Here is a 16239-nt window from a genome sequence, read left to right as displayed (position 1 = left end):
GAAACGACAATCAAATCAAAAGTTTAAACCATAGTTGCTGTACTTAGTGAACGGGTGCTCACTGAAGGTTTGGGGTACCCACTGAGGGGTTAACTGTAGTCATGGTTCACTGAGGTGTTAACTGTAGTCATGGTTCACTGAGGGGTTATCTGTAGTCATGGTACTCACTGTAGTTATGGTTCACTGAGGGGTTATCTGTAGTCATGGTACTCCCTGATGGGGTACTCAGTAAATGTTAACTGTAGTCATGGTTCACTGAGGGGTTAACTGTAGTCATGGTACTCCCTGATGGGGTACTCAGTAAATGTTAACTGTAGTCATGGTTCACTGAGGGGTTAACTAGTCATGGTACTCACTGAGGGGTTAACTGTAGTCATGGTCCTCACTGAGGGGTTAACTAGTCATGGTACTCACTGAGGTGTAATCTGTAGTCATGGTTCACTGAGGGGTTAACTGTAGTCATGGTTCACTGAGGGGTTAACTGTAGTCATGGTTCACTGAGGGGTTAACTGTAGTCATGGTACTCACTGAGGGGTTATCTGTAGTCATGGTACTCCCTGATGGGGTACTCAGTAAAGGTTAACTGTAGTCATGGTTCACTGAGGGGTTAACTGTAGTCATGGTACTCCCTGAGGGGTTAACTGTAGTCATGGTTCACTGAGGGGTTAACTGTAGTCATGGTTCACTGAGGGGTTAACTGTAGTCATGGTTCACTGAGGGGTTAACTGTAGTCATGGTACTCCCTGATGGGGTTAACTGTAGTCATGGTACTCACTGAGGGGTTAACTGTAGTCATGGTACTCCCTGAGGGGTTAACTGTAGTCATGGTTCACTGAGGGGTTATCTGTAGTCATGGTACTCACTGAGGGGTTAACTGTAGTCATGGTACTCCCTGATGGGGTACTCAGTAAAGGTTAACTGTAGGCAGATATTGACTGATGGCTTGAGATACTCACTGAAGGGGTGCTCGGCGACGATGGTCTCGGACTCGGTGGACTTGCTGACCCCGAAGCAGTTCTCGGCGGACACCCTGAAGGTGTACTGCATGTACTTGGTGAGGTGGGACACGTGCAGCGAGGTGCGCTTCACGCTCGAGTTGATGAGCTGCCAGGCCGTGGAGCCGGACTCGCGCTTCTCCACGATGTAGTTGGTGATGTTGGTGCCGCCGTCGTCCTCGGGCGCCTCCCAGTCCACCACGCAGGACTCGGAGGTGATGGAGGAGATCTTGACGGGTCCGGTGGGAGGGCTGGGCCGCGCCGTCACGTTGACCTCCACGCTGAAGGTCTTGCTTCCCGCGGCGTTCTCCAGGGTCAGGTAGTACTTGCCTCCGTCTCCTCTCATGGCCTCCTTCACCGTCAGAGTGCAGAGCTCCTTGGTGCTCTTTATGGTCACTCTGTCCGAGCTCTTCAGGCGCATCTCCTCCAGTTTCCAGGAGGCTTTAGGGGTGGGGCGGCCGCTGATGGGCACCTCGATGGTGAAGGACTTCCCGGAGCGGCAGGTGATGAGCTGGTTGGCGATGTCGCTGAGGTCTGCGGCGGGTTCGATGTGCGGCTCTTTGACCAGGGCCGGAGCGATGGTCTCCTTGGGCAGACTGTATCCTGCCTCGTTCTTGGCCTTGACTCTGAAGTCGTACTCGTCTCCTTTGTTCAGTTTGTCCACGGTGTAGGTCAGGCTCTTGGTGTTGCCGACCGCCATCCACTTGTCTCCGCCTTTGGGCCTGGCCTCGATGAGGAAGCCCTGCAGACGGCTGCCTCCGTCGTGCTCGGGTTTGAGCCAGCCCAGGACCACGGTGCTGTCGGTGGTGTCCAGGATGTCCAGGCGTTTGGGGGCTGAGGGCTCTGCCGTGGCCATGACGGGCTCGGTGATCTCGAACGGCTCTCCTGCTCCGTGCTGGTTCTCAGCCAGGACTCTGAAGAAGTACGGGACACCCTCGAGCAGCTCGTCGATCTTCAGGGCCGGGACGGTGGTCTTGGAGCCGGACTGGGCCCACGTGCGGCGGCTGGCCTCGCGGCGCTCCACGATGTAATGGTGGATCCTGGATCCACCGTCGTTCAGAGGCGCCTCCCAAACCAGAGTCACTGATCCGCGGGCCACTTCCTTAAACATGACGTTCTGAGGAGGTCCGGGCGTGTCCATCACCTAAACACATGCTCAGATTAATGTGGTGTCTTCAACTAAGAGGCAGAGACATCAGACTCATGGAGATGGAGATGCAGCAGGTCAGGGCTGAAGACCTCGTTTAGAACATCTACATGACAGAGACGGCTCTGAGCCCAAACAAATACAGTTCTTACACCGGTCCTTAGTCTGAACCGCTGCTCTCCAGAGTCACCTATTGTACATGTTTTACCTTCACAGTGAAGGTCAGCTGTTGTACATGTTTTACCTTCACAGTGAAGGTGACCTGTTGTACATGTTTTACCTTGACAGTGAAGGTCAGGCTCTTGCTGCCGCTGCTGTTCTCCAGGCTGACGGTGTATTTGCCGGAGTCGCTCCTGGAGCAGTTCTCGATGCTCAGGTGGCTGTGTCCGTCGGTGGTGACGACCTCCGCCATGACACCCAGCTCGCCCTCGTCTCGGGTCCAGGACGCCGATGGGAGGGGCTTGCCTCTGTAGTTCACGGCGAGATGGACGGACTCGCCCGCCTTCACGATGTGCGTCTGTTTGAATGTGGCGTCGATGTCCACCTGCGGCTCCGTCTGGCGATCCACGGCCTGAGCCGCCTCCGCCAACTCCAGGTCCTCGCCGCGCCCCACGTGGTTCACCGCGGCCACGCGGAACCTACGGGTGTACAGGAACCAGTCAGGTCTACAGGAACTACACAGGTCTACAGGAACTACACAGTCAGGTCTACAGGAACTAACCAGTCAGGTCTACAGGAACTACACAGGTCTACAGGAACTACACAGTCAGGTCTACAGGAACTAACCAGTCAGGTCTACAGGAACTACACAGGTCTACAGGAACTACACAGTCAGGTCTACAGGAACTAACCAGTCAGGTCTACAGGAACTAAACAGGTCTACAGGAACTAAACAGGTCTACAGGAACTAAACAGGTTTATCTGTCGAGGACCGTCAGTGTGTAAAGATGTATTATGTTCCCGCACTCATTCATCTGCAAAGAGATATTTATCCACTAGGTGCCTGTAGGTGGCGCCGCTCTGCATCTGCTCGTGGTGTAGCTGTTACTGATAGTATAGTAGCAGTATAGTATAGTATAGCTGTGTTTCATGTACATACCTGTAGGAGGCGCCGCTCTGCAGCCGCTCGTGGTGTAGCTGTTACTGATAGTATAGTAGTAGTATAGTATAGTATAGCTGTGTTTCATGTACATACCTGTAGGAGGCGCCGCTCTGCAGCCCGCTCGCCGTGTAGCTGTTACTGATAGTATAGTAGTAGTATAGTATAGTATAGATGTGTTTCGAGTACATACCTGTAGGAGGCGCCGCTCTGCAGCCCGCTCGCCGTGTAGCTGTTACTGATAGTATAGTAGTAGTAGTATAGTATAGTATAGCTGTGTTTCATGTACATACCTGTAGGAGGCGCCGCTCTGCAGACGCTCGCCGTGTAGCTGTTACTGATAGTATAGTAGTAGTATAGTATAGTATAGCTGTGTTTCATGTACATACCTGTAGGAGGCGCCGCTCTGCAGCCCGCTCGCCGTGTAGCTGTTACTGATAGTATAGTAGTAGTATAGTATAGTATAGATGTGTTTCGAGTACATACCTGTAGGAGGCGCCGCTCTGCAGCCCGCTCGCCGTGTAGCTGTTACTGATAGTATAGTAGTAGTATAGTATAGTATAGATGTGTTTCGAGTACATACCTGTAGGAGGCGCCGCTCTGCAGCCGCTCGTGGTGTAGCTGTTACTGATAGTATAGTAGTAGTATAGTATAGTATAGATGTGTTTCATGTACATACCTGTAGGAGGCGCCGCTCTGCAGCCGCTCGTGGTGTAGCTGTTACTGATAGTATAGTAGTAGTATAGTATAGTATAGCTGTGTTTCATGTACATACCTGTAGGAGGCGCCGCTCTGCAGCCCGCTCGCCGTGTAGCTGTTACTGATAGTATAGTAGTAGTATAGTATAGTATAGATGTGTTTCGAGTACATACCTGTAGGAGGCGCCGCTCTGCAGCCCGCTCGCCGTGTAGCTGTTACTGATAGTATAGTAGTAGTATAGTATAGTATAGCTGTGTTTCATGTACATACCTGTAGGAGGCGCCGCTCTGCAGACGCTCGCCGTGTAGCTGTTACTGATAGTATAGTAGTAGTATAGTATAGTATAGCTGTGTTTCATGTACATACCTGTAGGAGGCGCCGCTCTGCAGCCCGCTCGCCGTGTAGCTGTTACTGATAGTATAGTAGTAGTATAGTATAGTATAGATGTGTTTCGAGTACATACCTGTAGGAGGCGCCGCTCTGCATCTGCTCGTGGTGTAGCTGTTACTGATAGTATAGTAGTAGTATAGTATAGTATAGATGTGTTTCGAGTACATACCTGTAGGTGGCGCCGCTCTGCAGCCCGCTCGCCGTGTAGCTGGTGTCTGGGATCAGCTCGGTCTCCAACACTCGTTTCCATTCTTCTTCTTCTCCTTTGGCCATCTCCAGGATGTAGCCCAGGACCTCCATGCCGCCGTCGTCGGCCGGTCTGGTCCATTCCAGGCTGATGGAGGAGCTGGTGGAGTCGGACACGCAGATGACGGAGGGGGCACAGGGGATGTCTTTGGGCTCGGCGGCTTTGATGGGCATGGACACGTTACTGGGCGCTCCCACACCCGCGTCGTTCACGGCCAGAACGCGGAACTCGTACTCCACGTCCTCCGTCAGGTTGCCGACTTTGTGGCCACAGTCGATGATGGGTTTCTTGGTGATGACTTTGTAGAAGCGCACCGTCTTCTTCTCGCGCTTCTCCACGATGTAGTGCTGGATGGGGTTACCTCCGTCAGAAGTGGGCGGGGTCCAGGCGAGGGTAATGCTCTCGCCGGTCGTCTCCGTGGCGTCGGGAGTGCCGGGCGCGTCCGGAGCGGCTGCAGGGAGAGGGGTTACGTTATGCTTTGGTCAACATGAAGCTAACGGACCGGTTTATGTTTATATTCTGAACACACGGCTGAACAAAGACAGTGTCAGGCATGACGTAAGCTCGGACTCACTGTATTGCATCTGAGCAATGACCGGGCTGGACTCCAGGGGGCGGCCGGTGCCAAACTTGTTGACGGCCGACACTCTGAACTGGTACTCGTTGGTCTTGATGAGTTTGGAGGCGTTGAACGAGGTGCTGCAGCATTCGTCCGACACCAGCGCCCACGAGATCTTGGCCGTTTCTCGCTTCTCAATGACGTAGTGAGAAATCTCTGAGCAGCCGTCGTTCTCTGGAGCGCCCCACGTCAGGGTGCACTTTCCTTCGGAGATCTCTGAGAACACAATGGGTCCCACGGGTTCCCCGGGCGTGTCTGTGGAGAGAGACAGGAGCATGAGAGAAGACTGTTAATGTCTCAGAAGCATCTTCAGCCTGTGTTTAGATGATCGCAGAGGAAGGTAAGGACACTCTGTGTTATGGAGACAAATGTTGGAACATGGTCCAGAGTCTGTACCTTGGACTTGGACCAGCAGCTCCTCCTTCTTGCTGCCGGAGCCGTTGGTGGCCTCCACAGAGTAGAGGCCGCGGTGTGAGCGATCGGCGTCGCGGACGAACAGAGTGCTGGAGCCGGGGACGGTGATGATGTCCATCATCTTCTTCGTGACCTGCACTCCGTCCCGGAACCACACCACCTTCGGACTGGGACGTCCAGTCACGGTCACCTTCAGGCGGATGTTGTCTCCCGCCTTCACCGTCAGCCCCTCGAAGTACTCCGGCCCGAACTCCAGGTTCGGACAGCCTGCGGGACAGAGCGGGTTAGATATGAGTTATAGAGGGTTATACTTTATTAATGTGTATTGTGTGAGTAACTACTCTTGAAACACTCACAGTTCTCGCTGCGCACGATGATGAGGCCGGAGGAGTTGGACGGCGGGCTGACCACCCCGATGGCGTTCCGGGCGATGACTCTGAACTCGTAGCGCTCGTTGGTGGCGAGGCCGGTCACGGTGTACTGGCAGTCGGTGCAGTCCGTCAGGTTGGCCTTGAACCAGCGGCCTTTGCCCTGGCGCTTCTCGATGGTGTAGCCCGTGATCTTGGAGCCGCCGTCGCGCTTGGGAGCGTCCCACTTCAGGGACACGCTGTCACTGGTGGTGTCAGTGTAGTCGGGCTGACTCGGGGGGTCTGCGGAGAGCGAGACGTGAGACCCGGACCAAACCCAGACTAAAGCCTTCTAAAGCGCCGGGACTTACCCACGGGGCTGACGGCCATCTCCAGCTTGCTCTCGTCGCTCATGCGGCTGGAGCCTGCGTCGTTCTGAGCGTAGACTCTGAAGGAATACTCCAGACCCTCGATCAGCTCCAAGATGCGGAACTCTGTGTCCCTCACGATCATTGTGTTCACCTGGAACGATACAAGAAAACCTCATTATTATGACACAGGGATTTGTCAGATTCCAACAGGACTGCCCAGCTCCTGTGCTTCAGCCTCCCGTCGCCCTCCTTCTTTTGTATGCTGTTTGTGTGGCTTAACCTTTGGAAACAGTATCAATATTCTGTTTATGTGTCTCACCTTCTGCCACATGACGCTGTTCCTCTCCCTCTTCTCCACGTGGTAGCCCTGGATGGGCGTCCCGCCGTCGTACAGAGGCTTCTCCCACTGGATGGTCATGCCGTCGTTGGTGACGTTGTAGACGAAGGGTTTTCCTGGAGGGCCGGGCGGACGGAACTGGTGCTTGGCCACCACCATCTGGGACAGCAGCGGCTCACTCACGCCATAACGGTTCTCCGCACTCACACGGAACTGGTACTGGATTCCTTTGATCAGGTTCGGCACCTGAGAACAAACGGAACACAGGTTTATTAAAGGAACCTGGGTTTACAGGAAACTGCGGAGCTGATCTCTGTAAAATGTGTTTCCACATGTTTTTATTGTGACCTTGAACTGCATGTACATGAAGCGTGTACATGGAGCATGTATATGAAGCGTGTACATGAAGCGTGTACATGAAGCGTGTACATGAGCCTGACCTTGAACTGAAAGTACATGGAGCGTGTACATGGAACATGTATATGAAGCATGTACATGAAGCGTGTACATGAAGCGTGTACATGAGCCTGACCTTGAACTGAAAGTACATGGAGCGTGTACATGGAACATGTATATGAAGCATGTACATGGAGCGTGTACATGGAGCATGTATATGAAGCGTGTACATGGAGCGTGTACATGGAGCGTGTATATGGAGCATGTATATGAAGCATGTATATGAAGCATGTACATGGAGCATGTACATGGAGCATGTACATGGAGCGTGTACATGGAGCGTGTACATGGAGCGTGTATATGGAGCATGTATATGAAGCATGTACATGGAGCATGTACATGGAGCGTGTACATGGAGCGTGTACATGAAGCGTGTACATGGAGCGTGTACATGAAGCGTGTACATGGAGCGTGTACATGAAGCGTGTACATGGAGCATGTATATGAAGAGTGTACATGAAGCGTGTACATGAAGCGTGTACATGAAGCGTGTACATGGAGCATGTATATGAAGCGTGTTCATGAGCCTGACCTTGAACTGCGTGTACATGAAGCGTGTACATGGAGCATGTATATGAAGCGTGTACATGAAGCGTGTACATGGAGCATGTATATGAAGCGTGTTCATGAGCCTGACCTTGAACTGAATGTACATGAAGCGTGTACATGAAGCATGTACATGGAGCATGTATATGAAGCGTGTACATGGAGCATGTACATGGAGCATGTATATGAAGCGTGTTCATGAGCCTGACCTTGAACTGAATGTACATGAAGCGTGTACATGGAGCATGTACATGGAGCATGTACATGGAGCATGTATATGAAGCGTGTACATGGAGCATGTACATGGAGCATGTATATGAAGCGTGTTCATGAGCCTGACCTTGAACTGCGTGTCAGTGACGCAGGAGCAGGCCATCTTCCACTCGGTTTTGGACGTGTCCCTCTTCTCGACGTTATAGCAGTTGATCTCGCCGCCTCCGTCGTCGTTCGGCTCCTCCCAGGAGATGGTGATGCTCTCGGCGCGGACCTCGTCCAGTTTGATGGGGCCCACGGGTTTGGAGGGCGGGCCCAGCGTGACCACGTGGATGTGGAAGGACTTGCGGCTGATCTTGTTGTCGAGCGTCAGCGTGTACTTGCCCTCGTTGTCTTTGCGCACGGCTTTGATCATGAGCGTGGCCTTGTTCTCCGTGGTTTTGAAGCGGATCTGGTCGCTCTCCTTCAGCGGAAGGTTGTCTTTGAGCCAGCTGACCGACGGCTTGGGTTTGCCACGGTACGGCAGCTCCACGTGCACGTTATGGCCCAGGCGGATGTTCAGCTGCCCGCCTGGATACTCAGACACATCAGCCTCTGGCGGGATGATGTAGTCCACCTGTGGGAGAGGTCAGAGTGGTTAGGAAGGTTTCCTTTGGATTGGACTCCCAGTATAGTGTCTTTACTTTGTCCTCATCTATCAGACCTTCTGTCTGTCCGTAACTCTAACATTAGCTCTGGTCCTCACAGCTCCTGCTCAAGCCCCAGAGCCAAACCCTCTACAGTCTCTGGGCCCAGACTCTGGAACGAGCCGCCCCACCACATCACTGACTTTATACTATTCAGTAATGCTGTAACATTCTATAGTTATTTGATCTTCTTTCAGGTTAAAAAATATCTCTTTTGTTGTCTCATTTATCTAAATTTTTTCCACAAGTCAATTTCTCCATTGTGAGATCGATAAAGGCTATGTTATCTTTTCATTTTTTCCCCGTTTTTAACTGTTTTCCTAATTTTTGTGTAAGTCCATGTGGCCTTAGTTCACCTGCGCTGAAAGAGAAGCCCCTGACCTTTGGAACAGTTTCTGTTTCATGTTACAGACATTAAACTCTAGCCTGTTAGCACCACGTGGATGCAGAGATAATTAGCTATAGCATCATGTGTCGCAGAATAACAAGATGACTTTCAAAACACAGAAAAAGGTCAACATTGAAAACCGATGTAAACACGGAGTTCTTCATAAAAACTCACCACTTTGATGTCTGGAGACTCGATGAAGTCTCCCTGGCCCTTCTCGTTGCGCGCGGCGACTCTGAAGGTCACCTCCGAGTGCTCCTTGAGCTTCTTGACCTCGAACTCAGTGTGGCGGCTGATGCCTCCCGCGCTCCACTCCTCCTCACCCTTGGCGCGCTTCTCGATCACGTAGTCGGAGATGATGCTGCCGCCGTCATAGTCGGGTTTGGTCCATTGAAGCATCACCGAGGTCTTGGACGAGTCCTTCATGACGATGTCCTTCACGGGGCCCGGCGTCTCCGTGGCCTTCACCGGCTCCGCGGTGTTGCACGGGTCGCCCACGCCGTTCTCGTTCTCCGCCAGCACTCGGAAGAAGAAGGAGGTCTTCTCCGACAGGTCCTCGATGGTGTAGGTGGTCTCCATGCACTTGCTGGTCACGGCAGAGAAGGTGCGTTTGCTGGAGTCGCGCTTCTCCACGACGTAGTTGGTGATCTCTGCGCCTCCGTCGGACAGCGGGGGCTCCCAGCACAGCGTCACCTTCCCTCGGGTCACGTCCTTCAGCACCAGGTTCTGGCACTGCGCCGGACTGTCCTGGACCTTCACCGACAGCGTCAGCGTCTTGGCCTCGCCCACGCCGTTCTGGATCTTCACGTTGTATTTGCCCGTGTCGTTGCGTGTGACCTCGCGCAGCACCAGCGTGGACGTGGTGTCCGTGTGGTGGAACTCGAAGCGCGGGTCTTTGTCGATGCAGGTTTCTCCCAGAGACCAGGAGGCGGTGGGAGCGGGGCGGCCCTTCATCGGCACCGACAGCTCCACGTCTTTACCCGCCTTAATGATGTAGTGCGTTCGCATGGCCACGTCTTTGTCGATCTCGGCCTCCTCTGCACAGGTCACACACGGGTCAGACACGGGTCAGAGACAGGATCAACACGGCTGGAACATGTCTACAACAACCTTTACTCCAAAGACAGAACATCTAGTAATCGCTGTAAGGGCTAACCCATCTACAGGAGCAGGTGGAACTAGATCCAAGTGGAAAAAGTGTGTAGCTCTAGATTGTACATTGAATTTGAATGAAAACTGTGCTGTTGTAAAAAGAGTCACGACTGTATTGTCTAAGGAAGCTGTCCTTTTTCATGTCAATGAATCCATAATGTCTCTATGGATGCCATTCTAACTTTCTCCTTGGTCGCCTGGTACAGGCGCCTGAATCAGCTGCACTGAGCTACCTTTGCATTTGGAGTTTTGTTTGCTTCTTTCTGAGGTTTTTATGCTGATGAGCCATACAAACTGTTTTAAGCAGAGCTTTGTTGCTGCTGCCGTTTGCCTGATGAATAAGTTGAGATTTAATCATCTCTGACACTTTTCCAAGTGGCTTAAACTCCTGTGGTGTCTTTAGCAAAGGCACATCCGTTTAGTGTCTGGACTTACACGCTTTGTATTTAAACATGTGATGTTTATTGCAAGACAAATGTACCTACAGGTACGAATAAAGCGACCTAACCTAAAAGTGTCAGCCCTGAGAGTCTCACTCACCCAGGATGTCCTTGGCCTGCAGCGGCTCCGTCAGCTCCAGCGGGTCTCCTCGCCCGGCACAGTTGACTCCGGACACTCTGAAGTAGTAGTCTGTGTCGGGTTTGAGGTCATGGACCGTGTACTCAGTGGTCTTCACTTCTCCTTTAGAGGTGACCATGGTCCACTCCTCCTCTTCGCCTACGCGCTTCTCCACCATGTAGCTGGTGACCTCGCTGCCTCCGTCCCACTCGGGTTTGGACCAGCCCAGCGTGATGGAGGTCTTTGTGGAGTCCACCAGCCGCAGCTTCAGCGGCTCGTACGGCGTTTCTGAAGAGGAGACAGGGGTAAGTGCTGGACTACAGAGAGCCTTCACAGTCAGGCTTTTGTTACGTTTATGTTGGACAAAAGGCTGAATGAATGAATGAACCTAAATCCTATATATCTGATAAAAAGAACCTTCACATTAGACTGGTCCAGGATCATGATTTAACACGAAAATGACATTAAGCGCAACACTTGTGATGATTGAATCTGATCCTCACCGACGGGGTCCGCGGCCTTGTAGAAGTCAGAGGCGTCAGAGTGCGGCCCCTCGCCGGCGCGGTTGATGGCGCACACGCGGTACTGGTACTCGTTGCCTTCGGTCAGGTGATACACCGACTGCTTGGGTTCCGTCACCGGGTCTTTGTAGACTTTGATCCAGCGCAGACTCTTCTTATCGCGGCGCTCCAGGTAGTACCCGCTGACCCTGCTGCCTCCGTCCACGCCCGGCTTGTTCCACTCCACCACCTGCGTGGTCTTGGTGCTCGCGGTGACCTCGGGGGTGCCGGGCTGTCCGGGCGTCACTGGGGGAGGACGGAGGGTTAGTCTCTGTGATTTAAAGTGTGAGTGTGATGAAGGCGACTCTTACCGAAGGCGTTCTTGGCGACGACGGGCTCGCTCTCCAGAACCTCACCCACGCCGTACTTGTTCACGCCCATGACTCTGAACACGTACTCGTTACCGCTGACCAGTTTGCCCACAACCACGTGGTTCTGCTCCAGGTGCTCGGACACGGTGGACCAAACCACGCGGCTGGTCTCGCGCCGCTCCACAATGTAGTGCGTGACTTTAGCTCCGCCCTGGTCGGCCTCAGGCACCGCCTCCCAGCTGAGCGCGATCCTGTCGGCCGTCACCAGCGTGAAGCTGATGAGTCCGGCGGGCGGCCCGGGTTTGTCTGAGGAGAGAGGGGGCGGTCAGGAGCGTCAGGAGCAAACTGAAGCTTAAGAGAGCTAAGGAGCTAAAGAAACTGAAGCTAAAGAGAGAGCTAAGGAGCTAAAGAAACTGAAGCTAAAAAGAGAGCTAAGAAGCTAAAGAAACTGAAGCTAAGGAGCTAAAGAAACTGAAGCTAAAGAGAGAGCTAAGGAGCTAAAGAAACTGAAGCTAAAGAGAGAGCTAAGGAGCTAAAGAAACTGAAGCTAAAGAGAGAGCTAAGAAGCTAAAGAAACTGAAGCTAAGGAGCTAAAGAAACTGAAGCTAAAGAGAGAGCTAAGAAGCTAAAGAAACTGAAGCTAAAGAGAGAGCTAAGAAGCTAAAGAAACTGAAGCTAAAGAGAGAGCTAAGAAGCTAAAGAAACTGAAGCTAAGGAGCTAAAGAAACTGAAGCTAAGGAGCTAAAGAAACTGAAGCTAAAGAGAGAGCTAAGAAGCTAAAGAAACTGAAGCTAAGGAGCTAAAGAAACTGAAGCTAAAGAGAGAGCTAAGAAGCTAAAGAAACTGAAGCTAAGGAGCTAAAGTAACTGAAGCTAAAGAGAGAGCTAAGAAGCTAAAGAAACTGAAGCTGAAGAGTCAGAGGAAACTGAAGCTGAAGAGTTAGAGGAAACTGAAGCTGAAGAGTCAGAGGAAACTGAAGCTGAAGAGTTAGAGGAAACTGAAGCTGAAGAGTTAGAGGAAACTGAAGCTAAAGAGTCAGAGGAAACTAAAGCTGAAGAGGAAACTGAAGCTAAAGAGTTAGGACCTCCATGTGGATGGTTAGGGTTAGTTAGAGTTAGGTGACTCACCCAGGACCTCCATGCGGATGGTTAGGGTTAGTTAGAGTTAGGTGACTCACCCAGGACCTCCATGCGGATGGTGGCGGTGGCGGCTCCCAGGACGTTCCTGACGCGGACCTCGTAGGTGCCGCTGTCGCTGCGTGCGGCGTCTTTCACCAGGACGGCGCTGGAGTCAGTGCTGCTCTCCACAGACACGGTGGAAGAGGTCACCAGCTCCTTCCCGTCCTTCTGCCAGTCCGCGGCGGGCAGCGGTTTGCCCGTGAAGCCCACACGGAGCTTGACGCTGGTGCCCGCCTTGTAGCGCACCACGTCCAGGTACTCGGGCGGCAGGTCGATGGCGGGAGTGCCTGCAGAGGGAGCACGGTCAGAGAGTGCAGAGAGTAACGGGTCTCAGTCCTGTGTGTGTGTGTGTGTGTGTGTGTGGGTGTGCAGAGAGTAACGGGTCTCAGTCCTGTGTGTGTGGGTGTGTGTGTGTGTGTGGGTGTGCAGAGAGTAACGGGTCTCAGTCCTGTGTGTGTGTGTGTGTGTGTGGGTGTGGGTGTGCAGAGAGTAACGGGTCTCAGTCCTGTGTGTGTGTGTGTGTGGGTGTGGGTGTGCAGAGAGTAACGGGTCTCAGTCCTGTGTGTGTGGGTGTGGGTGTGGGTGTGGGTGTGGAGAGAGTAACGGGTCTCAGTCCTGTGTGTGTGTGGGTGTGCAGAGACTATCGGGTCTCAGTCCTGTGTGGGTGTGCAGAGAGTAACGGGTCTCAGTCCTGTGTGTGTGTGGGTGTGCAGAGACTAACGGGTCTCAGTCCTGTGTGTGTGTGGGTGTGCAGAGAGTAACGGGTCTCAGTCCTGTGTGTGTGTGGGTGTGGGTGTGCAGAGAGTAACGGGTCTCAGTCCTGTGTGTGTGTGGGTGTGTGTGGGTGTGCAGAGAGTAACGGGTCTCAGTCCTGTGTGTGTGTGGGTGGGTGTGGGTGTGCAGAGAGTAACGGGTCTCAGTCCTGTGTGTGTGTGGGTGGGTGTGGGTGTGCAGAGAGTAACGGGTCTAAGTCCTGTGTGTGTGTGGGTGGGTGTGGGTGTGCAGAGAGTAACGGGTCTCACCGCTGATGTCCACGCAGGTGACCGGGCCGGCGATCAGGCTGGGGTTACTGACCGAGCCCACGGCGTTCTTGGCGTACACGCGGAACTCGTAGGCCTCGTTCTGGTTGAGGCCGGACACGGTGAAGCCCATCTCGATGATGTTGGTGAAGTTGGCTTTGACCCATCGGCCTCCGGGCTCGCGTCGCTCCATGCTGTACCCGGTGATCTTACTGCCACCGTCGTACGGCGGGCGCTGCCAGGCCAGGGTCACAGAGTTCTTGGTCACTTCGGTCACGTGCACGTTGGCGGGAGGCTCTGCGCAGGAGGCGATGTTAGACACTTGTTACCATGGAAACACAAGAGCATTAACGCAGACACTCACCGCAGGCGTCGATGGCCAGCACCTCCTCAGACGTCTTGCTCATTTTGCCGATGCCGGCCGCGTTCTCGGCTGATACCTTGAACTCGTAGAACATGCCGGCCAGGATGTTGGTGATGCGCCACTGGTTCCCGGGGATGGCCGTCTTGTTGACCTTCTGCCAGAGGATGCTGCTGCGCTCCTTCATGTACAGGTGGTACCCGAACACCGGGCTGCCACCGTCCACCACCGGCTCGTTCCAACACACGGTCAGGCTCTCTCTGGACACCAGCGCCAGCCAGGGCGTGGATGGGGGTCCAGGGATGGCTGAGGAGGGACCAGAAGGTGAGGAGAAAGCAGAGGGTGAGGAGACAGCAGAAGGTGAGGAGAAAGCAGAAGGTGAGGAGACAGCAGAAGGTGAGGAGACAGCAGAAGGTGAGGAGACAGCAGAGGGTGAGGAGACAGCAGAGGGTGAGGAGACAGCAGAGGGTGAGGAGACAGCAGAGGGTGAGGAGACAGCAGAGGGTGAGGAGACAGCAGAGGGTGAGGAGACAGCAGAGGGTGAGGAGACAGCAGAAGGACATAATCAGACTTACTGTACGGCAGCTTGATCATGACGGGTTTGCTGTCGATGTGGTCGCTGGTGCCGTAGCGGTTGACTGCCTTGATCCTGAACTGGTACTCCTCTCCTTTGGTGAGTTTGGTGGCTTTGACGGCGCTGCGGGCCACGTTGGAGGTGACGTCGGTCCAGGCCGGCGTGCTGGTCTCTCTCTTCAGGACCACGTAGTGCGTGACGGGGCTGCCGCCGTCGTACGAGGGAGGAGCCCACTTCAGGAACACGCTGGTCTCGCCCACTTCTCCCACCTCCACGGGGCCGGTGGGCGCGTCAGGCCGGTCCATCACCACGAAGGTGAAGCTGATCTTGGTGGCTCCGCCGGCGTTGGAGGCCGTGATCTCGTACTTTCCGGCGTCTTTAGACGTGGCCTCAGTGAGAGAGATGACCACGCTGTCGGGCGTCACGGCCGCCGTCAGCCTCTTTTCCGAAGCTTTGATGGCGACGTTGTTCCTGGACAGAACCACCTTGGGCTGAGGTCGTCCAGTCAGAGGGAGCTCGAAGGTCAGGTCTGAGCCGGCCTTCACGTAAACTGTGTTCTTAGGGTAGTTCTTCAGGTCAAACTCCGGAGCCTCTGTGGGGACAAGGGAGGGGGAGAGTTCAGCTCAGTGTTCACAACAGGTCAGAGGAGGAGGAGAGTTCAGCTTTATGTAGCTAAAGAAAAAGAGCGCTGCGTGGGTCATGCATAAAAATGTCTAAAAATACAACAGGTGTTCAATTGGAAAATGGGGGGTGCTTCTTAAGACTGCAGAAAGAGGTTTGCTCTTGTGCAACGTACACTTCATTCAACAGCCACAAGTACTCTTTACACATTTAACCCAAAGTAACTCTTTCTACAGAGTTCAGCTTTATGTTCACTTGAAACTGAGGAGGGTTTGGGTGATCACCTACAGATGGTCTGACATATTGACCTTGGATCTCCTTGGATTTAGGTTGGGGTTAGTGTGAGGGCTGGGATTAGGTTTAGGTTTAGGGTTGGGGATTAGGGGTTTGGATGATCTCCTTCAGACGGTCTGACATACTGACCTTGGATCTCCTTGACCAGCACAGGGACGATCATCTCCTTGGCCTCGCTCAGGCCAGCGTGGTTCTCGGCGCGGACTCTGAAGAAGTACTCGGCTCCTTCGCGCAGGTTCTTGATGGTGTGGTTCATGGCGCGCACGGTGGCACATTTGACCCACTTGTCTGAACCCTTCTCCATTGCGTCGATGAGGTACCCGCTCACACGGCTGCCTCCGTCGTACTCGGGCCGCGTCCAGCCGATCGTCACGCTGTCCTTGGTCACGTTCAGCGCGCCCAGCTTCAGCGGCGCCGTGGGCACCTCTGCGAGAGCACACACACAACCTGATTAGGCTCTCGTATTTCACTTGGACAAGTTACTTTCAGACTCAGAAGAACCACATACTTTCATTTGGACAGTTTTAGGGCCTTTGAAAATGACAGTAAAGCTTTGTCTTAAAATATATTCCACAATGAACGTGAAACACAATGAGGCACAATTTGCTTTGGATGAAAAATAAAGTATTACTCTAGGAAAATGGGGGAAAATGCTAA

General features: G+C 53.4%; 1 protein-coding gene across 1 annotated transcript in view; it reads right to left on the bottom strand.

Moving 5' to 3' along the window:
• LOC306967383 (titin-like) overlaps nt 1-16239 on the bottom strand; it is a 206157-nt gene that overhangs the window by 25863 nt on the left and 164055 nt on the right. Inside the window, exons 125-142 of the mRNA XM_079562388.1 lie at nt 15712-16008; nt 14669-15259; nt 14097-14399; nt 13736-14029; nt 12713-13000; nt 11536-11841; nt 11168-11470; nt 10647-10952; nt 9129-9991; nt 8008-8496; nt 6648-6911; nt 6329-6479; nt 5967-6260; nt 5593-5877; nt 5152-5451; nt 4500-5028; nt 2423-2780; nt 957-2139 (exon numbers count right to left, since the gene is read on the bottom strand). Coding sequence (XP_079418514.1) covers nt 957-2139; nt 2423-2780; nt 4500-5028; nt 5152-5451; nt 5593-5877; nt 5967-6260; nt 6329-6479; nt 6648-6911; nt 8008-8496; nt 9129-9991; nt 10647-10952; nt 11168-11470; nt 11536-11841; nt 12713-13000; nt 13736-14029; nt 14097-14399; nt 14669-15259; nt 15712-16008 — 7404 coding nt within the window. The remainder of the gene's footprint in view (nt 1-956; nt 2140-2422; nt 2781-4499; nt 5029-5151; nt 5452-5592; nt 5878-5966; nt 6261-6328; nt 6480-6647; nt 6912-8007; nt 8497-9128; nt 9992-10646; nt 10953-11167; nt 11471-11535; nt 11842-12712; nt 13001-13735; nt 14030-14096; nt 14400-14668; nt 15260-15711; nt 16009-16239) is intronic.

The sequence above is a fragment of the Gobius niger genome, assembly GCF_951799975.1.
Source record: "Gobius niger genome assembly, chromosome: 9".
Taxonomy (NCBI): Eukaryota; Metazoa; Chordata; class Actinopteri; order Gobiiformes; family Gobiidae; genus Gobius; species Gobius niger.
The sequence above is the reverse complement of the archived record's forward strand: the minus strand, read 5'-3'. Positions and strand labels throughout refer to the sequence as shown.